Source organism: Cydia fagiglandana, chromosome 12 (assembly GCF_963556715.1).
Source record: "Cydia fagiglandana chromosome 12, ilCydFagi1.1, whole genome shotgun sequence".
Taxonomy (NCBI): domain Eukaryota; kingdom Metazoa; phylum Arthropoda; class Insecta; order Lepidoptera; family Tortricidae; genus Cydia; species Cydia fagiglandana.
This window is the reverse complement of record NC_085943.1, coordinates 13,194,291-13,221,930: the sequence shown is the minus strand read 5'-3', so window position 1 is coordinate 13,221,930 and position 27,640 is coordinate 13,194,291. Positions and strand designations below refer to the sequence as shown.

The 27,640-nt window shown below is 35.8% G+C and overlaps 3 protein-coding genes across 3 annotated transcripts; all 3 read left to right on the top strand.

Annotated features, from left to right (window-relative positions):
- The first annotated feature begins 2,698 nt into the window (after nucleotides 1–2,698).
- On the top strand, nucleotides 2,699–10,836 carry LOC134669293 (uncharacterized). Its single transcript, XM_063526797.1, has 5 exons — nucleotides 2,699–2,876; nucleotides 6,038–6,242; nucleotides 7,389–7,568; nucleotides 10,102–10,212; nucleotides 10,695–10,836. The coding sequence occupies exons 1-5, from the start codon at nucleotides 2,717–2,719 to the stop codon at nucleotides 10,834–10,836; spliced, it is 798 nt and encodes a 265-aa protein (XP_063382867.1). The 5' UTR covers nucleotides 2,699–2,716.
- A 2,385-nt stretch (nucleotides 10,837–13,221) lies between these two features.
- Nucleotides 13,222–20,733, top strand: LOC134669292 (uncharacterized). Its single transcript, XM_063526796.1, has 5 exons — nucleotides 13,222–13,231; nucleotides 18,764–18,974; nucleotides 19,463–19,678; nucleotides 19,999–20,106; nucleotides 20,625–20,733. Exons 1-5 carry the CDS (start codon nucleotides 13,222–13,224, stop codon nucleotides 20,731–20,733), a joined length of 654 nt encoding a protein of 217 aa, XP_063382866.1.
- Nucleotides 20,734–22,316: 1,583 nt separating this feature from the next.
- LOC134669291 (uncharacterized) lies at nucleotides 22,317–27,582 on the top strand. Its single transcript, XM_063526794.1, has 5 exons — nucleotides 22,317–22,446; nucleotides 23,046–23,265; nucleotides 25,654–25,863; nucleotides 26,855–26,968; nucleotides 27,468–27,582. Exons 1-5 carry the CDS (start codon nucleotides 22,368–22,370, stop codon nucleotides 27,580–27,582), a joined length of 738 nt encoding a protein of 245 aa, XP_063382864.1. The 5' UTR covers nucleotides 22,317–22,367.
- Nucleotides 27,583–27,640: the final 58 nt, after the last annotated feature.

Sequence of the window (27,640 nt, the reverse complement as noted above, 5' to 3'; positions counted from 1 at the left end):
CGTAATAAAGTCAAAAATACTGTACGTTATCGTAACAAGTACTATAAAACCAACCAACTAGGTACAACAGTCCAAAAGCCACCTAAAGATGTAAATACATGTCTGTTGTACCTTAGTCTATCAAACAATGAATTCTCGTAACATACAGGGTAGGAATTTCCGGTTAAACTTCAAAAAGTACTTAGTCATCTATATTTATTTTTTGTTTATGTGTTTGACCTAAATTAACACTAAAACAATCTTTCTAAATGTGTCCTGAAGTGCACTTTACCTTTAGCAAGGTACACAATAAATAATTATAAATATTCTTGCTAATTAATGTCATTTAAAGTTAATATTGATAGCTTATTATAGTTACTAAGCAGTGTTTTAACGTGGAATGTAGCTAATGAAGAATTAATCTTGAAACGTGTACCTATTTATTCATTAGTAAATCCATCTTGGCTATTTGTTAAGACAAGCTATCACTTTACTAAAAGCTACTACCGAACAAAGCATGCTTTAGGACTTTGGACTTTGGCGAAATCATCATTTATGAAGGAAACCATTTTAAGAACTGAACTTACAGGGCTTACATTGCGCTTTCGACACTGCTCTACAAGCGTCCACAACTTACGATCAGGCGTGGTACACGTGTTTGCCACCCGCCGCTTAAAACACTATTTTTAGGGACTTGACCGCGACCTTATTGACAGCCGGATTACGCGGTCAAATCGTGCTTGTAAATGGGCCGGAGATTACAGGGGGATTAGGAAAAGTCCGCGTTAATCCAACGCTAAGATTTTTGAAGGATTTCGCGGTACATGTTGGCTTTAGCGACGATGGTAACTTTGGTTTATATTTTACAGTTTTTGTAGGCGGCATTGAAATATGAGAGTACCTAATCTGTAAATAAAAAGTAACTAATATATAAATATTATTATTACTAACAAAATAAATATTTCTTGGATATTTTAAACTAACAAAACACACTCAACAAATGAACATTTCCATACAAATATAAAAACACAATTTGCATCTTTCACATAACCAAAAATGTGAATACGATATCTCAGCTCTGTAATATTGTTTTATAATAACGAGTTATTTGATACATGGTCGTACCTACCTACTATATAGTTAAGTTTTCAGAAACAAGATTAAAGTCCCTGACGCGAAACACTTATTTCATAGAAAATATAATTTTGACACTTTAAGAGCCTTTATTTCACCGAATCTTACTAGGTACATAGTATCATCCCTGAATTTTGAGACATTTTACAAATTTGGCGGACTAAAGTTCTCTCAACTTCTTCCAAAAATTGTGCCAGCTGTTATTAAAACAATGAAGTTTATCACGACAACTAACCCGGGTAAATTACAATAGATAACTAAAAAGGAGGAACGTGCGACGTTGACAAATGGTCTGCTTGAGCTCGCTCAACATTAGTCATCTTCAGATCGCTCCGAATACTGTTTCTACGTACACATTTTGTTAGTAACCAAGGAAAATTATTAACTAAATAGGAGTAAAACAGTTTAAAAACAATTTGTAACGCAAACAGATTTATTTTACGGTCGATCGATCGATTCCTCGCTGTACAAGAGGTCAACAACTAAGATGTGCAAACAAAGACAAAACATCCTCCAGACTAAGCATAATCGCGCTACCCCCTCTGCCACACATACGGTAATTTTACTCCATGTTCGAGTCGAAAGTGTCTTTGTGTGACGTCCGTGTCTTTGAACAGACCAATCACGGCACGGGACTTCGCTCACCTCGTCCCACGCTCCCCCGCATTGTTGGCATCATCGGTTGCATGAAATCAAATGTACATATTTATAATAATTGTTTTGTCGCCTGTCTGTTCAGGAAGGCAAGTATTTTTTTCTAATTGTTCACACTTACCAACTAAATCTTGCTCAACACTCGGTGACCGGCGATCGCCGCCTTGCTACTACCTAATGGGGGTGATAGAAAAGACAAATTCATACCTGTGAAAATAAAAACGATTGCTAATGAAAACCGCAAAGTGTGACGACGTACGTAAATATTTTATTTGAAGTTAATGTTTCCGGTATAGAAAATAGCGCCAATCGAGAAAGAAGAAATAAGTCAGGGGTATATTCGCTACACCAAATTATATTTTACACCATTTTTACATGTCTCTGTTTGGCCCGATGGTTGACTGGTAGAGAATGCCATTAGGCATTAAGTTCGCCATTTGTACACTATTTTTATGTTTTGTGCAATAAGGTTTAAATAAATAAATAATTTGTTTTTTATGAAAATAATTCTTATTTATGTAGGTAAGACACAAGTCCTAGATGGCTTGAAATAATATATAGTACCCGTCCCAACTTCTCGAGTAGGTATATGCAATCCTAGAAATACTAGGTGCCTTTGACGAAATCTAAGGGCTAAATAGCAGTACGTGCTTACAAATCCTATACGCATTAATTTTTTTATAATAACATATCATATTGTTTTAATATAAATAGTACCTACATATATTTCAGTTATATTTAATAGTAGTGTGATTACTTAACAGAACACAAATTAAAATATTTAATAAAATAATTCGATTTGTTCCCAAGACTTACAACCATCCTGTAGATAGCACGTAACGGTCATTCATGTTTACGTATCGTGACATTACGTTCGACACAACCACGGCTACTTCCATACTCACTTCTTTATTCAACTTATACTTTTGAGTCTGTTTTAGTTGTAACAATGGCGTCGATATACATTTTATTAAGTATGTTAGTCAGTGCAGTTGTTAGTGAAAGTTATAATAATAGTGCAATAGAAATAGATAGCTTTATTGAATCAAAAGTGCTGTCGAGGAGAAAGCGGTTTTTGGTGTATCCCGAAGGAAGTTCATTGCAGCTTGGTATGTGATCAAATTTTAATTAAATTTATTCTAAGCTTAATGTGATCTAGTTTTCAACTAAGCTGTAGTTTTATTTTTTAATGGTACCTAAAACCACCCGATTATAGTCCAAAAGCTTCTAACTGTGGTCCAAAATTAACTCGAATATTATTTTGGCAATTTTTTTTGTCTATAACCACCAAAAACATAAATGTATAAAAGGAGAGCCAAGTTCAATACAAAAATTATGCTTGGCTGTGGGGCTCGCCGCAAAAAGAATGGAAATCTAAATGAGTGCCACTGCCAAGTTCTATGCAAAATCCAAATATGTATTTATAGGAACAAAATAACATTATAAACAAGTATTAAACTCTATTTCTTTGCTTTATTGGATACCTATAACAATTGCTGTTATTTAAAAAAATGTGAGATCTTAAAGTAGGTTAGATTTGACTCGGCCAGTTTTCATTATATCAATCATTTTATATATATTGTAATTCTGATAAAACCTGGCCAAGCCAAATCTAACCTACTTTAAGATCTTACATTTTTTTAAATAACAGCAATTGTTATAGGTATCCAATAAAGCAAAGAAATAGAGTTTAATACTTGTTTATAATGTTATTTTGTTCCTATAAATACATATTTGGATTTTGCATAGAACTTGGCAGTGGCACTCATTTAGATTTCCATTCTTTTTGCGGCGAGCCCCACAGCCAAGCATAATTTTTGTATTGAACTTGGCTCTCCTTTTTTACATTTATGTTTTTGGTGGGATATCAATACTTTTTGTAAAGAAAACTAGGCAGGTATTGAGATTTAATGTTTTTTCTTGTGTTTCCGCTGTATGGTTTTTACTTCTGTTCTTTGTATAATTATGTGGTGCCGCGCGCCGCCGACGACACACCGTTGGCCGGTTGTTTAGAGCGTATTACAAGTTTTTTGTATGGGGACACCACTTATTTTTTGACTAAACTTTATTTTAATATAGCAAATATAATAATACATATATTGGGGTAGTTTCAAATATCTGCTTGTAACGGTTCCAACGCTACAATAAAAAAATATTTTTTGTATGGGGACCCCCCCCTATTTTTTAACTTTTTTTTATTTTTAGATTTTTTCCTACGCTTACACACAATAACCGAGCTGGATTCCAAATTTCATCCTTCTAGGTCATCTGGAAGTAGGTTAGGTTTAGGTACTTATATGTCAGTCCCAATAAAAAATGGTTTTTTTGTATGGGGACCCCCCCTATTTTTAAACTTTATTTTATTTTTAGATTTTTTCCTACGGTTACACACAATAACCGAGCTGGATTCCAAATTTCATCCTTCTAGGTCATCTGGAAGTAGGTTAGGTTTAGGTACTTATATGTCATTCCCAATAAAAAGTGTTTTTTTTGTATGGGGACCCCCCCTATTTTTTAACTTTATTTTATTTTTAGATTTTTTCCTACGGTTATACACAATAACCAAGCTGGATTCCAAATTTCATCCTTCTAGGTCATCTGGAAGTAGGTTAGGTTTAGGTACTATAAGTCATAAGTCAGTCTTAAAATTTACGACTTTTTGACCTTCATACCTTTATAACCGTTTGAGCTAGCTTCATGAAATTTGGGCTTCTAGATATGCTTATGGATATAATTAAACACAAGTAGTTTTATGTGTTTACGTCAAAGATGTTTTGAGTTATAGAAGGGTCAAAATTGGCACCAAGTGGTTCGTGTAATATTACACTCGGCGCTGGCTAGCCAGTTCCTTTGCTTGAACTTGGCTTGACACGCTGCCGCGTGTCTAGATATGGAGGAAAAGACTCAGACAAAACCAAATAATACATTGGGAATTATACTTACTTAATTACGTCTTGAACTGGTAAAGCATAGTTGTAGTACTGGACTACAATGCCAACGCCGTGTCGTATCAGACAGTCAAGGAGAAGGCAGAGGACCGACACATGGAAATCGCTCCACCGACAAGAGTCAATCTCTTAAATAAAATGATGATGAGTACTGGACTATAGGTGGGTGGTTTTATGATATGGTAATACATAAAAAAATGCCTAGCAAGGCTTTTCAATTCTGAATTGAAGCTTACGTGCGATAACACCATCATATTTGTGACGTCACTGTTACTAAACGAATTCATATAACAGTAAATGAAAGCATCTTTTCTCACTTTAAGGCCCACTTGCACCATTCCACTAACTCGAGAGTTAACCCGTTAAATCGATAACCCAGTTTCAAATTGTACTGGTAACCAATGGTAACTTCAGGTTTAACCGGTTAACCTCGAGTTAGTGAATGGTGCAAGTGGCCCTAAGTATCACGAGTTTAATATACGGCGAGTGACGTTGTTCTGTGACGTCATATTTAATAGCGGGATTCGAAATTTTTCTTCACAACTTTTATTGATGTATCAGAATTATTATTTAGCTGTATATGAATTTATTTATACGTAAGAATATAAAAATTTAAGTATACTTAAATTATAAGAAGTATCGTTTCATATAGGCAATAAAAAAGAGAAACATTTTATTGTATTTAAAATTCTGTTATGTACACATCTATGCAGGTACAAATTATAAAAAAGTTCGCACCAAAACGCAACGAACTGAAAAGGAAAAGTGCTGACTTTTTTTATCGTTATATCAAAAGCGCTAACGATTCCGAGTTAGAAAAACCCAATAAAATAAGGTTTAAAAAAATATATTGTTAAAAAATTCGCTTCCAGCTAAGCGATTTGCCTTAAAAAACTGGAGATCCTAAATGTGAATCCCGAGAGCAATCATGCGTTGATCAAATACATATATAATTGCCTAATTGTTATTGTTATTTATGTATGATTTCTATGTAGGTATCTAAAATTATGTATTTACCTAGGTATAAAATATTGTCGCCTAGAAGCTGTCGGCTAGGTCGATCTAAAATACAAAATGATTTATTTCACAAAACAGGTTTCACAATACCTATACGTTAGTGACCAAACTAGGCCGATCCTGTATCTTAGACATTTGAGAGTAGGTACTTATGGTTTACTATTGACAATAAGCATTTAAGATATAAATGATAACATATAAATGTAGTTAGCGTTGTTGTACAGAGAAATATACACACTTCTGTGTAATATCGTCCACAAAATATTAAATTTATTTAAATTAATGATGTTTTTTTCTGATTCCAGTGTTCTGCCTATCGTTCCCGACGATCTTCCAAATCGGAGACATCTTTCAATTCGGCTACACGGCGGCGCTGGCTTACGAGTTACCACAGGATCCCTACTCGCCTTACGACCATCATGCTGATCCACTGCATCGAAGGGTTGACACCAAGATGATATACTTTACTGACGATAAAGGGAAGGTGTTATGGGGGAAGAAGTACCATAGGTGAGCAGTTTTTTTTATAGTACCTAGGCAAACGAGCAGGCGAATCGCCTGATGGAAAGCAATTACCGTCGCTTAAGGACACTTGTAACACAAGAGGAGTCGCAACGCAAATGCATGATGGTCGACCTTTAAGGTAGTGCGCCTAAGAAGGGTCGTATCAGTCCTGTAATACCGTGGTCGAAATGAATAGCTACTAGTGGCTCTGTGAGCTGTAGACCTCGCGAGCATATCGGACTTTCATTGATCTACAAATAATTCCACGATGGTGTATGTCTATCTTTTACGGATAACTTACTAACCTAACCTACCTATTCTTATCTTCTACATAAAGATTTCATAATATGTGGTAATTGCAAAGCTATTTACACAGTGTGTGTGCGTGTGATCAATCAACAATACGAAATTTTTAATTTATGCAATAAAATATATATAAAATATAAATATTTTTTATTATTAAATAAAAAAAATTAAATTAAATTAAAAATAAACATTAAATATAAGTGTAAAAAAATACAAAAAGTTATACCCCAGCTTATAATTACTGGGGATCGAACCCTGACCTTCCGTGTGCAAACAAAAAAAGCGAACGTTTGCAAAATAAGCCATGATAGTTCTTAGCTTAGCTGACGAAATTCGGCTACTTATTCTAGAGAAAAAACTAAATATCTAAATACCGCCTAAACCAGCGATATTTTTTTTCTGCATTTTTTGCTATTTACTCTGTAAACATGTCTCAAAAAGAAAAAACTCTTATAATATCGATACGACTATTTATTTTGTTCAGGCGCGAGGTATCACGACTCCGCCATTTTTTTAAATTTCCAAAAATTGGATCGACAAAAAAAATTTATTTTTCATAAAATCTGGTCACATAATTTCGCGAGAATCGGTTGAGAATTGTGACCTGTAGAGGAGAACATCCGGACATACAAAAGCAAAACGCCCGAGTCGAAACGTAGACCTACGCTACGCTTCGGTCAATTATGAGATACAGATGTAGTGCATAATTATTTTTCATCGTAGATATTTTCACGGAAACGTACGAACATTAACTTTGACGACTAATAAAATCAACCAGGAATCCATTTCAACACCGTTGTTCACTCCAATTTCAAAAGCGCCGCTTACTTAGCTAATACCTTTCAGGAAGCCCATCGTAAACCCGGCGATGGCGAAGCGAAGCCTCCGCAAAAATGCCGACAGGAAACTGATGCACGCCTCGCAGCACAAACGGGGGTTTTTGAAAAGCGTGGACGGACGCAGCGCGGAGTTTCACCGGACCGCCCGTGCCTCGCTTTATCCGAAAATCGAGACGGTGTTGCAAGCGTAAGTTTTGTTTCATTTTTTTGGAATTAAGAGGTATTGACAGGAGTTACCTAGTAACATGTATGCTTGGATCAAGCGTACGACTTCTCTAACGACAACATTTTTGACATGAAATTGAATTTTACAAACACTGATATTTGCATTATTGATCATCAGTTTGTGTAACCAAAAATATATTTATATAAAAAACATACAATTTATATAATAACACCACAAGAACTAGCCTTCTGGGCATCCTACCTACGGACTACGATTTAGGGCAATTTTCTTATTTCTAAGTGTTAGTGTTTTTATTATGTTGTAAAAATGTTATTAAATAAATAGATCATTTACTTATATAATAACAAATTTGACAATAATTATCTTTCCCTTTCGGACCTCTTATTTTGGAATATCCTAATCAAGCTTTATCATATATTTTATCTGACTCTAGTCAATTATATTTGAACAATTAACAATACAGAATACTAAAACCAACTCATACCAAAAAAACTGGTCAAGTGCGAGTTCGGACTCGCGTTTCAAGGGTTCCGTACATCACACAATTTTCAACAATTTTTTTTTGTACATCAAACGTGACGTGAGTGAAACGTCTTGAAAAACCCGAATGGGTCAATCAAAAACCAGATGTAACATGAAGTTTTCTGGCGTGGTGGCTTATATTATCTCTGCAACTATGCAAAGTAGCTTACATAGGAAGATTAAATGCCGAACAGTAGTATAAGGTGTCCAAATGCGAAGACTGAAGACCGAGCTCCGCCTAGGGCTGATAGCTCGGAGCGTCCGACGAGTCACGCTTCCTACAACTTCCACAAGTGTTTTAAAAGGCCGAAGAGAGATAATACCTACAGGGTGGCCAAAAAATAAGTGCCTCCCCGTAGCCGGGGAGGTTTTCGGATTATACTGAGCTTTACAACTTTTACTATGGGACCCCAACCCCGAAATCGCGAAAAAAAATGTATCCTCCCGTAGAAAAAGGACCAGCCAAAATGTATGAAACAGCCAAATTTTTCCTTGCAATTTCGGGGTTGCACGTTGGCAACGGGAATACACTTAGTTAATTTTTGGCCACCCTGTTTAGTGCTTTTTAAAACACGTAACAATAGTAACCTAATCAATCAGTACTACACTTGTACCAATGCGGCTGTGTGCCAGATACAGCCTATAGTCACACCAATAAAAGTCTGCAGCGGATATATATGATAGCCCACGCAGTGTAAGTGTTATTAATACATCATAATTTCATAGAAGTTTGACGTTTAATATGACACTTGCACTGCGTGGGCTATCAAAATCGCTGCAGACTTTTTACGGTCTAACTATAGTCGCATTTTATGTCGTCATTCCGACTCATGCTTGAAGTTAGCTTCAAGCATGAGTCGGAATGGCACGCCACTTCGGGACGCTTCGGGCCTTCGGCCTTATGCGGATATCGGCCTAGGGCCTTCGCAAATAGCTGTCTACATCACGTTTCACTTAAACCATTGCGGCTGTGTCCCTAAAAAGCCTAAACCGCATTTTTGTTCTTAAATCCGACTCACGCTTGACTGTAGATTTCTAACAGGTTTTCCTGTCATCGTTAGGTAAAGGACTATTATGAGTAATTTTTTCAGAATTTTAGACCCTGTTTAGTTTCGGAGATAGAGGGGGGGGAATGGTCATTTTTTGTCTTATTTCTTGAATAACTTCTAAATTTTTTATTGTAAATTTATTAAAAAATATATATTTGAGATTCTCACAATGAGCTCTTTCGTTTGATATGTAACACGACATAGTTTGCAAAACTTTGTTTTTAAATTTTATCTTTTACCCCCCAAAAGTAGCCCTTATGTTTAAAATTCATTTGTTGACGTTACATATTCGTCTTTGGGTCACAGACTTACATATGTGTACCAAATTTCAACTTCATTGGTCCAGTAGTTTCGGAGCAAATTGGCTGTGACAGACGGACGGACAGACAGACGCACGAGTGATCCTATAAGGGTTCCGTTTTTTCCTTTTGAGGTACGGAACCCTAAAAATATGTGTGTTTTAATACACTTTGTCCCAAATGTTTTGGCAGTTTTATACTTACCGTAAAATGGGGTGAGTTGGGTGAAATTTGACTTTCAAACCTCGATAAAATTTTATTTTTACATGTGAAAACTGAATGGTGTATAATGTGTATATAATAAGTGGTTCGGACGTTTGTATTTTAGTTTGTATTTTATTTTGGGTAGTTTCATTTCATAACTTTGACGATAAAGAGGAAAACCCACCTCACCCCGTAGTGCCTCGTATTTGGGGTGAGAGGGTTTTTCACACAAAGGTGATTTTGGAAGATTGTTGGATCGATTTTTTTTATTATGCGTATTACTATAGCCCCATTTTAAATTGGAATACATTATTTTTGTAGCAGTAGCCTTAAAAACACTTCTCACCCCCCCTCTCAAACCTTCACTCCCCATTCATTACCCACCTCTCCCCGCGAAACCTACTCACCCCGTTTTACGGTATTTAGTTTATTATAAGATACCTGCATATTATATTTCAGCATTGGCAGCAGTGGGAAAGACTGTGTGCTGAGAACTCTGTGTCATACGGGCCAAACGCAGAACCATCCCCAAGGATCGTTCTTGGAAGAAATCATGAGAGCCGTATTTACGTAAGTATACCTGTATTTACTTTACAAGGAGGGTTTACAGTTCTTTGTTTTATTCAACTCGAGAATAATAGATGAGATAATATACCGGTTAAAGAAAAAATTGTCACAACTCTCCTTGATCTCCCCTACATACAAATACCATGTTTGCTATCGATGAACGGCGGAACTGTAAGAGTTTGCGAGACGTCAAATCAACAACGACTCAGCTGTAGCAGCCATTGAAAAATAGTTTGTATTTTTTAATTAGAATACGGTCCTACTTACAAGATGTTTTTCAATATCCGTTACGCCTGATATGTGTTAGGGCAGTTTAAATAATAACGTAAACATAACAAAGCATATGTTATGTGAGTATGGGTAGGTATTTTTACTACCACACACAACAATACCCTCAACCAGTCCAGTCCAGTCAAGACCTCAACTCACTCTGTTTGGGCGATATTTAGATAAATGTATAAGGTGTGTGTTATGTTTGTTTACAGTTTACCAAAAGGCGAGGATTCCTTCGATTTGGAAGAGTACGACAAAGCACACTCGGCTACTGAATCCTGTGCAGAACTGTACCCCGACTGTGATGATATCGTTACATCAGATCAGCTTCTTTCTTCTTCACTTAATTATTGATAAACACAGAGGCCGATTCAAGTTATATGATTCTTTAGTTACCTTGTATTCCTGGTCAGTAATGGCAATGATGTAGTGGAGTAGAGCCCGGATTGCCTCCATAGGCCTGGGCACTTATTTAGTACACGGTGCGACGCACGAACTCCCGTTTCCTGTACGGATATGATGGTCGTTCTTGTCTACGTGACAGCGTGATAAAACGGTGTCCGTCACTTTCTATCCCACGGTGTTAAACAGTGAAAGTTATTTTATCACGTGGATAAAGATGGATAAAGCTATCCATATTACGCCGGCTGCTTGCTTGTGCTCGGAGTTTTCAACCGAATGACTTCCATAATCGGAAAAGGAATCAATGTGATTTTATGGGTATATTTTTAAAAGTGATGTACAATCATAGGTACCGACAGAAATGATTAATGGGCAAAACACCTACATTGTATCGTTTAACATTAAAAACGTTTTTACTGGAATAAAGAAGACATATATTTTAAAAAGCGAAAATAAATTATAATAATACCTAAGCGCAGCCAAGTTTTCTTTTAATGTCAACTAAGAGATCATCATCTCAACCATAAGACGTTCACTGCTGAACATAGGCCTCCCCCTTTTTTTGGGGGGGGGGGGGGGGGGGTGAATGCCATAATCGCCACGCTTGGCAGGCGGGTTGGCGATCGCAGTCGAGTACACCGAATTTGAGGGACGCTGCTGCCCGTCCACCGGTAGTATTGGACGTGGTTTAAGGACATACCCGGGTCCTGGACGTAGTTTAAGGACATACCCGCATAAGAGGTCATGCCCCGTAAATATTCAAAGGATAACATAAATAAGGGCCATTCTATAATAGTGCTCGTATATTTACGTGTGTACTGTGTAGCTACTTATTACATCCTCTAACGGAAGGTTAAATAGTATTTTAGTTATGCGTAGTTTAGGTTCAAGTTACGATTCAGTTGCAGTATTGCTGCAGTAAAATATCTATGGCCCGGACAATTTAAAATAGAGTGTTTCGTTTTTCTTTCTTAAGGATACAAAGCAATTCTTAGGTTTACCGCAAAACTCGGTTATGAACCATGTAATGAACAGTCGTTAGGACCATCATGAAGATCCAACGAATTATCGACTCTACCTCTATGAAGCTAAAATCTAAGCTCATAACACCTTAAACTCAAATTGGTATGATTGCTTGATTGAGGCTTTACGACAAACAATGACTGACTTTAAGAGCCCATCAACGTGCACACTACTTATTTAAATTTAACGAAAGATATTTAAAAAAGGGGACCGCTACGTACTGCGTTTTGTATTTAAATACCTTTTGAATACATCAAACTAGTTTGTATGGTGCTGGATTCATCGATCTATGAACTTTAAACAAAAACGGCCGTACGTAGCGGCCCCCTTTTTGAAATATATTTCATTAAATTTAAATAATCATGTTTATTTAGCAGTGGCGCTAGACAGTGTGCACCTTGATGGGCTCTTAAATATTTTTTTGATTTTTTACTCTCTAGTATTAGTCTAAATTAGTATACTAGTACTAGGTAGTATTAGCAGTAGTAGTGACTAGTATTAGTTTTAGTCTAAATTAAATATGTAGGTACACTGTTATTATGTACATTGCATACTACAGTAGGTACCTACTAACCATAACCTACCTCTGTATATTTTGTAAATGTGAATTATTCTTTGCTCAACTAGGAATAGGATAGAGAACTATAGGAATTTGTTAACCATCCCTAATACAAAACTAAGCTGAAAATTGTAATTTAAATATTTAAATTTAAATAATGTATAGTATTATAATGTTTAAGCGCAACATTTCACAACGGACATACCTAATTGTTACATAATCAGAAAAAAGAAATAAAGAGAAATAAAAAATACGTTTGCCAAAGTAAGCCTTTTAGAGCTGGTGTGGTGAAATAGTTATTTGTACAACAAGAGATCAAAGTTTGATATTTCTTCGAGTGCTTATTTTGAGTCCCGTGCAAGCGAAAGATTCTATAATAGATTCACGAGCGTAGCGAGTGAATCTAATTTAGAATCTTGAGCGTAGTAAGGGATTCAAAAGCGCACGAGATGTAAATAACTTTGATCTCGTGTAGTACACAAAATTTTTCACCCTACGCAGTGAGAACATACCTAGAGGGACAGAGATAATAGAACCCAAGTGTATCGAACTTGTATTAGACCCCGCATGTTGAAATGACATTTGACTATAAAGGTCACTTGAATGACATTTTGTCTCACACACACACACACAGACACAATGACTCAGTGAGCAAAATCGCATTTTGCTCACTGTTTTTAAGAAGCAAAGTACCCTTGTTCGAGTTGCTGAGGTGAAAAATTTATTATCATTCTTATGGTATTCAAACACTAACAATGACAATGAGTAACAATGACATTTCTTTAGTTGACATTATTATTGACAAAGTAATGTAACAAAGTATTTATTGCCAATATTTTTATTGTCAGTCGTACATAATTCAAAGTGTTGAAATTACATTTATCTAATTTTGATTTTTGAAGATTTTAAAGTTTATATTGAGTTTTTTATGATTGTCCATAATGTATTGTAATATATGTAATATAATATATATATATATTGTAAATTTAACATTTCCAGCGTTTCATTCATTTTCGCCACCCACGCGGTGGAATCGTGTATTTCCTTTTTTGTATCCAAACCGACTAGCTAACCGCAACACATGACTAATCCCTGATATATCTTATCTCAGTGGAATAAGGGTTCTTAATGGTCAATGCACTGTGTTAATGACGGTACAGTTTGAATTTCCACACGAGAATAACTGTAAATGCGTTGACACGAAACTTGTTAATTTGGGCCTCATTTATACTAATACTTTGCTCAGCTCTGGAAGAAGGGGGCAGTCTATGTCACATTTTACAACCAGCAACTTACCGTAAAAATGAAAATGTATTTTCATAACGTTAAGTAGTGTTAATCCAACCATGGATGTTTGTATGAAAATTGTTGTGCTTGTGTTATTAATTCAGTGTGTTGGATGCATAACAAACGAAACTTGTGAAAGTGAGGAACCAAGGGTATTGTCGAGAAGTAAAAGGTATCTACTGTTTCCTGAAGGCAGTTCTTTTCAGTTGGGTAAGAATGGCGACAATATTTACGACGCCCATTTATTTAACATACTTACGTCCGGTCGCCGCGGCATGCTATAAGTTTTATCTTCGTGAAAGTTAAGGTTAGCGTCCACAGCTATGTATCGCTCGCTTTGGACCATGTTTGTGAGATTGGAGCATGTGACCACGCCACGGTTCGTAGACTGTCACTTGATATTGACATAACATGATTTTCCCTTTTTCTCCCCCCTCTCTCCCTTTCTTAGAATATCCATGATATTGTGATTTTCACTTGTCTGAATGAATGAATGCCATCGTATAATACTTCAAAAAGTGTATAACCTTCAAAATGTGCCAGCTTAATTTGGACTCTGTCAAATTGACAAAAAGTCTAACTTAATCGAGGCCTATGTACTACGTGTAGGACGCCGGTCGTCAGAAGAATATATTAAGGCAAGGTGCCTTACGATATTTAGGGGGGTCGTATTAACTAAATAAGTTTTATACCGTCGTTCATTATCTTTTTTGCAAGTTCTACATAATAAGTATACCTTTAATATCTTCATTTTACTCCAAACACAGAAAAAAGAAGAATCTTTTTAATTCGTTCAGTATTTTCATTATTTTCTAAATTGGCGTCAGTAATCTGATTGATACAAATTATTCAATTAAGGCTATGCTTGAGGACTGTGGACGTATCGGCGATATCTGCGGATGCTGTGGGCACTGGGCAATTGGACATATTTACTTGTTATAACAGTTGTCGTAACACGATAGTTTTACTCGTAGCAGTGTCAAACTGACATATTCGCTAACGTCTGGGTAACTTAATTTCTATACATCTCGCTCGCACTAATACACGAGATGCATAGAAAATAAGTTACGCGCACGCTAGTGAATATCGGCTCGATTCGGGAAATGAATAAGAGATGCACTAGATATGAAATAGTAAAGATATGTGACGTTCCACGACAACAGGTACCTTATGGCGGCTGGCGCCGCGATTCGGGAAATTAATTAGAGATTCACTAGATATGAAATAGTAAAGTTATGTGACGTTCCACGACAAAAGGTACTTTATGGCGGCTGACGCTTACGTCGCATATCGCCACAATAATATTGGAGCGACGTTAATAATCGTAAGCGCCAACCACCATAAGGTACCGTTATCCGTGGCCCTTCGGCCGCGTACGATACCGGAGATTCGTAACCAATTGCGACAGAAGAAAGAATCTACTTTTTACGATACTAGTTACAACTCAAGGCTTTTTTTTACTCAAACGAAACCACGTAATTCTTTCGTAACTGGTTTCGAGCGACAATTTTTATGTTTTTTCCGAAACTAGTTTCGAACGAGGGTACGCGGGATAGTAATATGTATAATTGTATATTCTATGTCTCTTAATATCTATGGCGTATTGTGCATTTAACTTGGTTGTTTTTTTTAATAAATAAAATGCCGTTAAACCCGGTAAATGTTATGTATTTGTCTTTACATGTTATTAATTAACAATAGATAGATAGATAGATAGATATAATTTATATATGTCACAGTATAGAGATTAGAGATTCAAACTTTTTTTTACAAGTGAAAAGTCCAGTGAATCAGTGATAATTAAAAAAATATTTACTATTTTAATATCTTTATTTAGTTTATGAATTTATATCATAACGTATGTGTATGTAATCACAGTAAGAAGAAAAATTACAAATTACTTAAACACACGGTCAAACAGCAAAGCTTTGCCGTTGGTAAAGAAAACATCTACGCTGAACTGGCTTAACTAAAAACAGAACAAAAGCAAAAAAAATTAAAATCGAAAAGGAGCTATCAATTCTATACAATGACCCACCGATATTTCGTTTCGGTTTAGTTGTGCAATTGATTGCTTAATTTCAGCCTCGATCTCTTGGTACTCCTTTGACATTTTCGTTTGTTTCTTAAATATGTTGAATAATTTGGTTTCTTTGGATAATATCTCGAGCAGTTGTGCTAGCGTCGGATTCTTTCGCCCAACAAATCTATTTAAACGGCTGTGCCAACCTTCGATATTATTTGTTGTTCTTATTTTTTCCTCAGAACAGTTACAGACTCTAACAAAATCAGTTCTTTTCATCCATTGCTTTTGGAAATATTCATTAAATTTCTTTATGTCATCCCCATGTGGACTTTTACATATCACATAAGCTTTACCTGTTTGAATGTACTCTTTTGGCAATCGAGCAAGGCTAGCACATCTTGCTACGTGCCTTCTTTTGACCCTTGTAGTCATCTTCAAGAATTTGGCTTTTCGGAACAAACACCTGTTAAGGTGATAGAAACATCCCTTGACGACCACCGAAGGAAAGACTTTTCGAATTGCTTTCATTGGGGCTAATTCAAAGTCAACGGTAATTTTTTCTGGTTGCCAGTCTTCGAATTGAGATTGTATTAATCTAAATACAATGGTGTAAGTTTCAAATTTTTTATCAGGAAGTAAGCAATAAATCAATGGTATTATATTTGACGTATGCTCGTCAACTCCGTGAATGGTGTATAATTGTTTGAAGCCTTTAGGGCTCGAACTAAACGTACCATCGCCCAAAATATGCATATATCTTCCTTCTTTGATTAATGGTACAATTTTTTTACTGCAAAACAGCAAAATTTTTCTATCGTCATCCTCATATTCGGCCAGCAGGAATGTTTTGAATTTTTCAGGTATTGTGACTTCTTTACATGATTTAAATCGTAATTTAGGTGCTCCAAGAACCCTTTTCCTTTCATTATAAAGCCCAGTCTTAACGTTCCCGGGAAAACCGGGGATCGATTGTAAAAGGTCAAGTCCTTCATCCTCCAAATTAAATACCATGTCTTCGTATTGTTTTTGAATACTCTCGAAATTATGAGAACAGTTCCTCTTCAAAGTATCCAGTTCTTTAAGAATCCTATTGGCAGAAAAATCTTCTTTACAGGTGTCGATATGAATTTTAGTTTTCACCACTTCATTCCTGTCATTGAGAGAGACACTGCCTTTACAACCCAGGCTACTATTATTAAAACAAAGCCAAAAAGTGCCACCGTTTGCGTAGAATTTCTTTCTATGATATCTACGACCATTATTCAATAATGATCTCCCACCCCTCTTTGTGGAAATGAAGTCTAATTCCATATTAATTCTGTTTGTTCCGTCCTCTTATTTATCTTCACTTTACTTTAACTGTAATCAGCTTTTTTTAAGGTTTTGTAGATGAAATATCAGAATTAAACTAAATGCTCATTCAACACAGGCAATTGACATCGATAAAGAAATAAACAAGACATTGACAGTATAACCGGCCAACAATCTAGAGAGGGTTTAATGCTATCAATATTTAAAGAGGTTCTGATATCATTTTGAAAGTTTATTTTAGTTCCGTATTAAGAATGTAAAGTACGCTTACGTAATTCATTATTTCAATAGAAATTCCTACTTCGATACTAGTAACGTGTAAGGAAAAAAACTTATTGCTTAGTAACTAGTATCGTAAAAAGTAGATTCTTTCTTCTATCGCAATTGGTTACGAATCTCCGGTATCGTACGCGGCCGAAGGGATCCGTGGGACGTCACATATATCTTTACTATATCGTATCTAGTTAATCTCTAATTCACTTTCGGAATCGCGCCGTACGTATGTCAGTGTCAAACTAGTGGTAGCCATAAAGATACATTTGATGCGATTAGTCCGATCCATACGATGTCGAACTGTGGACGCTTACCTTTAAATGGTCTTTCTTTACATTTTAACAAGTTTTAAAATATATCAAGTTTTAAATATGTACCTCATAAAACATCTGCTTGAGAAGGGAAAATAATAAACAAAACACAGACAGTAGCTTAGCTGAAAATGTAAAAATTTGGTGGACTTTATTAAATTAAAACTAGTTCTACCCACTTTAGTAATATAAAATTAGTGAAACATTTTAATAAAATTATGATCAAGTATTTATTATTAAATAAATAATATGCCTTAACAAAATTTAGAGCTATTACTGTAGATGTAATAATGTTGATATTGTAATGTTATTATTTAATGTAATGCATTTAGAAATAGAAATCGAAATGTTGGATGTTTTATCCGAATGGAATAATTAATATTTAGTAATTGCATAAGTTTAGTAATAATAGGTAATCTAAATTTCTTAAATACATACATTTCTAGAAATAAAGTTATACAATGTAGTTTGTTAGTCTTTATGTTAATTCGGACACGTGCCGAATGAAACCTTTTCTGGGAGTTTGTTTTGTTATAAGCAGTGATCGTACATTTTCCAGCATTTTTGGTGCAGCGGAGTGGTGTTAACGGAATTGGTATAAATAATTTCAACCCTAATGATTAATAAGCGTTAATTACGTTAGTAATATTAACCTTAATTTACCATTTTAGTTGAAATTATCTATACCAATTCCGTTAACACCACTCTGCTGCACCAAAAATGCTGGAAAATGTACTATCATTGGTTATAAGTCTCATTTGTTAGTTATTTGATAGTAAATGAAAGATAAAAAAATATTTTTAACAATTTAAATAAAGTAAGTACATAAAAAAATGCCACCCTTTTCACCTTTTTGGCCTGATCGATACTAGAGGAATTTTGGTTAAGTTTCAAGTACATATACTTACAAGTTACATAATGATTGGTTTGCACTTTCAATTAACACAAATACAAATATAAATAAAATATTTTTTAAAGTAAAATTGAAAAGTTGCTCGCAGACGTATCTGCATATTTAAAAATTGGTTTATAATATTGTGTCTCAAATTAATTAAGCATAAAAAAAATTTGCATCTTATAAATTTTCAGTATTCTGCCTCCAAACAACCGCCCTCATCCCTATCGCCGACATCTTCCTGGTCGGCCAAACAGCTGCCCTCGCTTGGGAAATGCCCACTGACCCTGCCATATTCCACATGTTCAAAGGAGAGAAGGTAGCTCAGCGCAGGAATGACCATCAGAAGAATACTTACTATCTGAACAAGCAGGGGGAGGTTATAGCCAAAGTGCCTTATAAAAGGTGGGTTTTAATTGCCTATTTATGTTAAAATTTTTAGTATTCTTCCTCAAAACGACCGTCATCCCTTTCTTGTCCTGTTCGACCAAACCGCGGCACTTGCGTGATAAATGCCCAAAAACCCTGCTAACTTCCACAGCTTCAGAAGTGTTTCAACTACTCGAATAGGCAGGGAAAGGATATAATGGAATTGCGTGTGTTGGCAATGTTAAAACTTTGCCAACACACACACGTTTTAGTTTTGTCTAAGTAGACAAAGCACATTAATTTTGAAATATTAATTTATTAGGGAAATCGTAACAGAAACAGACCAATTTTAAATAAAATATACATATGTAGATAAATACTTAAATACATAGAAAACATCCATGACCCATGAACAAATATCTGTAATGAACACAAATAAATGCCATCACCAGGATTCGAGCATTGTGCTTATAAATGTAGGTATTTTATCTCGCATTTAATTAAGCTTGATTTTCGTTTCACAGAAAACCCATCAACCCAGTATTCGCGAAAAGAAGCATTGAAGACAAACAAACTTACAAAGAGAAGTTAAAACAGTTAAAAATCGATCGAGCTAAAATGCATGAGACTCAACTGAAGAAGAATTATTTAAAAAAACATCATCTAGATAAAAGATCCATCGAATTCCATAGAAACAGCCGGTTGAGTTTACTAGAGAAGTTAGAAACTTTCTTCAGTGCGTAAGTACTACTGTAGGTACAACAAAGTGACCCTTGCACGTTATTGAGAATTTTAAGAGCCTATTTATATCTTCTATTAAAAGTAGAACCAGCATGCACAAGTAAAAAAACAATACTTGATTTTAGTTCCCTTGTAATAAGTAGATTGCACTTACGCAGAAACGACTAGAATTTTTTGAAGATAATTATTTAGTGATGAATAGTACTTTCATAGTACCTTTATGATAAGTAGATGAACAGAATGAGGAGGTCACATGTTTAATGTTAAAATTGTAATAGGTAAAGAATGACTGACTTGATCGTAACGTTGCTTTTGACAGGTTAGGTCAGGATGGAAGGCAATGCGTTCTTCATAAACTATGCTTGGCTGGACAGGGATATACACAGCAGGGCACGTTCCGACAGGAAATGCTTAGAACAATATTCACGTAAGCATCATTACATTTTAGTAACCATAGCATCTCTTACGCTCGGAACGACAATATATTATAACAGGGCACTTAGACAGTAAATGTTTCTGATTTCTGATTTCTTACGAGGGTAAATGCTAGCTTAGAAATCAATGTGCCAACGAAAAATTTCAAAAGTTCTCGTGGAATGTTCTCTATATTTTTCTGCACATTTATTGCTAAACCTTCTTACGGTTTAGTTATAATAGTTTTGATTTCTATGATATCCCTAATCGGAACGAGAAATTTGTAAGTGAAAACTTGCATGAGGATATTCTCATGAAAGTTAACAGAAATTTTGATAATATTCTGCAACTTGATATTATTAATACAATTTTTCGTGCGTTCCTTCCACTCCTTCGTAATTTTAGATCAAAAACTAAGAATTATTATTATGAAGAAAAAGAAAACCTGTAAATTAAAAAATAAGGACAGAACTCTATAAGAGATTTATACCGGACCAAACACTTTTTTACGGGAATTTAATATGTTTTCAGATTACCTAAGGGTTCCTTCGATGAAGAGTACGATGAAGCTCACGCAGCGAACAAGGACTGCGATAAGCTGTACACGTGCGATAGCTCCTCTGAATCCGTGGATTTTTGACAAAAATAAACTCTAGAATAATAAGAATAAGGCTTTGTCATTCCGCTAAATGATACCGTTTTTGTCAATAAGTGACAAGTTGGTGGCTGTGTGCGAAAGGCGTGGTGGGATGTAGCGCAGGCGTGGTCAATATTGGGTCCTAGAGTTCCAAAATGACTAGTGGGCCCAATTGTTCTTGTCTCAGACGTCGACAGTCTAATAGCTTTGTACCCCATATATTCGTAGTCCATAAAACGGAGCCATATTTTTGTATATAGAACTTTCGCATTTTTGCATGCAGTTACAGGTTGTCACTAGGGTTTGCAATCCGGATCCGAAATGTATGAAATTATCCGGATCTGGATCCGGATCTGCGGATCTTCCCATTCATTTCAGATCCGTCGTGCAAACCCTAGTTGTCACCCACCTACCACACATATGGTGTAATCGTTAATTTGAAGTAGGTGATTATTTTGTAAATATAGCAAAAAATATTTTTAAACAAAAAAGACAATTTTTTTGAAAATGGAAATACCTAAAATATTAAGTTTGAACGCCCCCATACACGTACACGTATACGTTTAATGCGAAGTTGGTACACTTGATAATTATGAAGAAAAAGTTAAAGTTAGAAAAAAAGAAAATCTTATCTATTCCATACAATTTTTTTAATGCTTATACATCAAATTGTGTCTCAATAAAATGTAATGTATAACAATCATTTTGACTCAAGTTTCCATCTGTCGGTCTAACTGATGCAACCAGTATCAGTACCGACGCATAGTAAATATTCAGTTATACCTAAGTATTAAAAATTGTATAAGTACTAAACTATAAACGACGCAATATAATAATTACCTAAAGAATTTACAAGTCAATACAAACTGGTTTTGCAATTAACTGCCGTATTTCAAATAGGACGTATAGGACTTTGATATTTTATTTCTTAAGAATAAGTGTCATTCTTAAGATAAGATTTTTCTAAATTCAACCCCTAAGTTGAACATTTTAAACGAAACTACGCCATCGAAGTCGCTGGCGAAACTCTAATAATATTATAGGTAGGTATATGTTAAGTATAAAAAAAAATGTTATTCCATGCCTCTCGCTGCCCTACGACCCAACCCAATTCTTTCTAGAGTCTGTGCGGAAAGAGAAGAGTCGTAGTTTGTATTGGTTGGTTTCTATACATTTCACGACTCTTCTCTTTCACAGACTCTAACAGTGGTATGTTCAGTAGCAAATACAAGTTTCCTACTAAAGATAAGGTTTACACAGTGGCTTTTAATTTGCATGAATGTAAACTGGGCCGTCTAGGCCTTTAGCTATTTGTCACTGGCGCCATAATTCCGAATGACCCGTTACATACAATTTGAGCCTCAATTGTTCTCCGACTAAACCAATTTGAAAGTGTACATTAACTGTGTTAACACTAAAACTGCGTGAGCTCTTTCAGTCGAGCCCAGATACTGTAGTGCTACACATCAATAACTTAAAATTGTGTTTCATATTACTTGGATATGAAACAAAGCAAGTTGTCCGAAAAGTAATTAACAAAATCAAAGATGGTATTAAGAAATATATTATTACTAGTAGCGATTCCATTGGTTGTTTTGGCCGAGTTAGAATCACTTAATAATTCAGTATCAGAAGCAATGGATGTGGGTGAAAGTAAAATATTATCAAGAAGGAAAAGATACCTGATATTTCCAGATGGCAGCTCTCTTCAACTTGGTAAATATTTGTTTAATTAATGCGGTACTACATAGAAGTCTTTCATCATTTTTGGTTCAGTGCTATTTAAATTTATTTCAGTTGTTTTACTAAGTGCCACTTGCACCATTTACCTAACCCAGGGTTAACCGGTTAAATCTGAAGTTACAATGGTTACCAGTGCTATTTGCCACTAGTTTTACGGTTTAACTGCTTAAACCCGGGTTAGTGGAATGATGCAAGTGGGCCTTATTTAAATAGCACTTAGGTACTTTTGTCAGTACCTAAATTAAAACATTTTAAAACTTGTGTTAGTACCTAAATTAAAACATTTTAAAATTTGTAACTTTAAAGAAGAATAGACATATATTTTCGGGACCCACTTTATTTCAAATAATATATTATACGTATGTATACCTACGTGTGTTTAATATTATGCCAAGATGTTAAATTACTACTTTAACTTTTGTCAGTTGTTTAATATATTCCACTGTTCACTGGAAAACATTAGAAATCAATAGTCAAAACTTTAATTTTTGTATTGATAATTTTTGCAGAAAAGTTTTCTTGCGCAAAAGCTTTAACATTATCCTAAGTAATTTTACAACATAATATTTCAGTATTCTGCACCCAAAACCACGGTTACCTCCAGCTCGGCGACATCGTGTGGATCGGCAACACGGCTGCCCTAGCATGGATGTTACCCACGGACCCATCGATATTCGGCTACTTCAGGCATCAGTTGAAGGAACCGTACAATATACGGAGACAGGATAACAACAAACATATTTACTACTTAGACGAAGACGGTAAATTAGTAGCGAAAGTACCGTATAAAAGGTAAGTGATTAATATGTACAAAAAGCTAATCAACTTGTCATTTTTAGGCGAGGTAAATCATTTTCTTAGAAGGTAACCTTCAAGTTAGGTCACGTTCTAAGGACGTCACCTTCGAGGCGTGTCACTTTCTGACGACGTCACCTCCTGACCTGAGAACGTCACTTCCTGAGAACGTAATTTTTGAGGACGTTTTAGCATTCTATCATTTAAATGCATACATTTACGAAAACTGGATAGGTAGCAAAGTGTCGCAGATTACGAATATGATGACTTTTTTGAAATCCAGATTGGCCGTTATTTTCTTTTACATAAAACTAGACATTCATGAACCTAAACTCGATTAAAGTAATTAAGCTGGTACATATTCCTTTCCTTGGGCCATATACGTAGGTTGCCCTGAAAGTTTCGGGAATTGCATACTTAGGAACGTATATTTGACATGTGTTATACCTCTTTGTTACAAGCATAGTCTCATTATTCGAAAACACTGGCCACTTAGAAAAAAAAAACAATGTTCTATTTTCAATTGTTTTTTAAAGTCGTTGAGTCGCTGGTGAAAATGGAGCTGTCCCGCGAAAGTTTTAGAGCAATGATTTATTATGACTTTAAAAGTGGATTAACACAACAACAATGTGGAGACCGATTGACTATTGCTTTTAGTAGTGAAGCACCTTCGAAGACGACAATATACAGGTGGTATTCGGAATTTCAACGTGGCCGTGTGTCTCTTGCGGATGACGTACGTGAGGGTCGACCGAAAACTGCCGTTACCGATCAAAACATCGATGTTGTTCGCCAACTGATAAAAGAAGATAGGCATGTTACATATCGGGAAATTCAGGAGACTTTAGGCATTGGAATGAGTCAGGTACAAGTTATTTTACAGCAAGAGTTGGGCGTGCGGAAGTTGTTTTCCCGGTGGATTCCTCACTTGTTATCTGACGACCAGAAAACGGTCCGTGTCAATTGGTGCCACAAAACCCTAAAAAGATTTAATGGAGGAAGCTCAACTGCCGTTTTTAGTATTGTGTCAGGTGACGAGTCATGGATTTACGCATATGAGCCTGAATCCAAAAACCAATCTCGAGTATGGGTTTACGAAGACGAGCCGAAGCCAACAAAAGTTGTTCGTTCTCGCAGCACGATCAAAAAAATGGTAGCCACGTTTGTCTCCAAATCGGGTCACGTGGCGACTATTGCTCTTGAAGATCGAAGAACTGTCAATGCCGATTGGTATATAGGCGTTTGTTTACCGATTGTTTTTGCTGAACTGCGAAAAAATAACCCTAACCGCCGTATTATACTACACCATGATAATGCCAGCCCTCATACTGCTCAGAAAACAAACGACTATCTGAAGGGCGAAAAAGTCGAATTACTGGACCATCCTCCGTACAGCCCCGACCTAAGTCCCAACGATTTTTTTACTTTCCCGAAAATAAAGAATCGGTTGCGTGGTCAGTGTTTTCAGACCGCGGAAGAAGCAGTCCACGCTTATAAAATGGCCATTTCGTCAACCCCCAGTTCAGAGGTCAATAACTGTTTTGAAAACTGGTTTCAGAGAATGAAAAAGTGCATTAAACACAAAGGAGAATACTTTGAAAAACAATAAAAGTACTTTTATTTCATTTAAACGCGTATTTTTTCCAATTCCCGAAACTTTCAGGGCAAATGCACATGAACGTGGTACAAATTATCTATTTTATAACAAACTATGCTACCTTTGTTCACTACTTCACTGGCAGACGGGACAAAATAACAAGAAAGAGTGCACCCTCAAAAATGTACTCGTATTTAAAATAAAACGGTTGCCGAGTTGGTTTTTAGGGTTCCGTACCCAAAGGGTAAAACGGGACCCTATTACTAAGATTTCGCTGTCCGTCCGTCCGTCTGTCCGTCTGTATGTCACCAGGCTGTATCTCACGAACCGTGATAGCTAGACAGTTGAAATTTTCACAGATGATGTATTTCTGTTGCCGCTATAACAACAAATACTAAAAACAGAATAAAATAAAGATTTAAGTGGGGCTCCCATACAGCAAACGTGATTTTTGACCAAAGTTAAGCAACGTCGGGCGTGGTCAGTACTTGGATGGGTGACCGTTTTCTTTTTGCATTTTTTCCGGTTTTTTTTTGCTTTATGGTACGGAACCCTTCGTGCGCGAGTCCGACTCGCACTTGCCCGGTTTTTAATATAACCACAGCACGGATTTTGAAATATTGACTACTCGTACAGTATTAGCCTATGTGTATTACACTGCTCTGTATCTGTAGCTACTATGTATCTAAATTCCAATTTAGTCAATTGGAATTTAGCCTCTCAAACTTTCACTTGTAACTTTTTCAATCTAAAAGAAAACCTCACCAAAGTTTAAAATATTTTTCCAGAAAACCTATAATAAATCCGGCGTTTGCAAAACGAAGTATTCAAAATAACGAGGATGAAAATATTAGCATAAAGAAGCAAGTTTTCATAAAGAAAATGCATGAATTGCAGAAGTCCAGGAGCTATCTAGAGAAGTTGGACGGGGCGAGTGCACATTTCCATAGAAGCGGCAGGCACAGTCTGTATAAAAAGTTGGAGACTTTATTTGAAGCGTAAGTGCGTTGTACTATGCAGTTTTAACATTATTTTTCACCGAGCCAATGGAAATTCGTACAAAACATGTAACAACGTCTAAAAAAAACCTTAATAATTGGCTTTGATCGTCCGTCTAATTCCAAAGAATGTACCTTGGCGAATGGCGTTCAAAAGTGCATGGATAGATGTCGACCGTAATGCCTTAATATTACGGTTGAAACATGTCCATGCACTTTTGAACGCCAGTGTACAGGCTGAAAAACGGGTTGACAATTTTTTATAAATATATAATTATTATATTTAAATATCATAGCTTATTTAATTCCATAATGTTAATAGTTTCAATTTTTATTTACTTTTGCAAAAGATGTGTCCTACGTATGAAAAATATTCCTAAAATAATGTCGTCTATGTATATTTGGGCCATCCTGTACAATCGTCACGTTAAGAAACCCATCTACATTTTAGTTTTTATTTTAGCTTTTTACCTGTCTTCGTTTTAAATAGGCAGTAAAAAACTATGACTAAATAAAATACAGGTTTTTCAACATTTAGTCATTTTTGTTTCTGTGTGTATAAGGGCCACTTACACCGTCCCACTTACCCATGGTTAAGCGGTTATACCATTAACCTAGTGTAAAATTGTGCTGGTAACCTTGGTTGGTGGAATGATGCAAGTGGGCCTAATTATTATTGGTATCTCCTTGGATATCACGGGCCTATAATCCCGGTTTTTTTGATAGGCTTGCGTGGGGACACAGATCCAACACGTAGAGGCCCCTTGGAGAGCTTTTATGTCATGTAGGACGCCTGCTGGAACCCGTTCACAGGTGCAACTATAGACACCCATGAATTGGTCTCAGCAGGCATTGGGACTATTGTAGAAAAAGTGAACAGTATACCGGTCTATAGATTGAAGTTTGGGTGGACTATGAGACGGGGTTATTAATTATTATAAATTATTATGTTAAGTCCTCAGAAAACCCTCCGATTTTAAATTATTTTCAGGTACGGGTATTCTGGCCGCGAGTGCGTGTTCAGATTATTATGCGACGCCGGCAAAGCGAAGGCCCACGGGGAACAAGGAACCTTCCTGCAAGAATTATTCACGGCAACGTTCACGTAAGTTCGCTTAAACTATTTGAGAGTTTTAACCGGTTTAACAACGTTAAACTGAGTTTTGGAGTTTAGCAATTTTCATTTTGTTAGCCATTTATTTTTGCATGGTATAGGTATATACACTTTTGAAAATCATGTGGATTTTATTTCAATAAATACATTTATTGTTTCTAGTAAAACGTTTAAATTATAAAATCTCACAGCTAATCAGCTCAACATCATCATACATAAATATAAATGGATTGACTCTCTCATCGATAAAAATGACTCAATAGTTGCAACACCACTGAAAAAACATCACAAACAGACCTACACACCCACCGACACACGCACCTTTACAGTGACACTAAATATGATAATATCGGATAATGGAATAAACCTACTTGCTATAAGGATACAATATTTTACATTACGAGTCCAAAACTGGAAAACTCTTTACAAAAGGAAACTCGTGCCCAGCAGTGGGACATTGGTAATTTTGATGCTTTAAATATATTTCCAGGTTGCCAAAAGGAGAAACGGTTGAAGACTTATTGGAATATGACAAAGCACATAACACGCGTAATGACTGTGCGGAATTGTACCCAGAATGCGAGGATTTAAGCATAACAGCATAACAGCATAAAATTATGTAGATATTCATTATTAATTGAAATTATTTATTGTAGGTAATAA

Coding starts and splice junctions, on each gene's coding strand:
- LOC134669293 (XM_063526797.1), top strand. CDS start 2,717: ATGGCGTCGATATACATTTTATTAAGTATGTTAGTCAGTGCAGTTGTT. Junction 7,569..10,101: donor ATCGAGACGGTGTTGCAAGC/GTAAGTTTTGTT, acceptor ATTATATTTCAG/CATTGGCAGCAGTGGGAAAG. Junction 10,213..10,694: donor ATCATGAGAGCCGTATTTAC/GTAAGTATACCT, acceptor GTTTGTTTACAG/TTTACCAAAAGGCGAGGATT.
- LOC134669292 (XM_063526796.1), top strand. Junction 18,975..19,462: donor GCCAAAGTGCCTTATAAAAG/GTGGGTTTTAAT, acceptor TTCGTTTCACAG/AAAACCCATCAACCCAGTAT. Junction 19,679..19,998: donor TTAGAAACTTTCTTCAGTGC/GTAAGTACTACT, acceptor TGCTTTTGACAG/GTTAGGTCAGGATGGAAGGC.
- LOC134669291 (XM_063526794.1), top strand. CDS start 22,368: ATGGATGTGGGTGAAAGTAAAATATTATCAAGAAGGAAAAGATACCTG. Junction 23,266..25,653: donor GCGAAAGTACCGTATAAAAG/GTAAGTGATTAA, acceptor ATATTTTTCCAG/AAAACCTATAATAAATCCGG. Junction 26,969..27,467: donor TTATTCACGGCAACGTTCAC/GTAAGTTCGCTT, acceptor ATATATTTCCAG/GTTGCCAAAAGGAGAAACGG.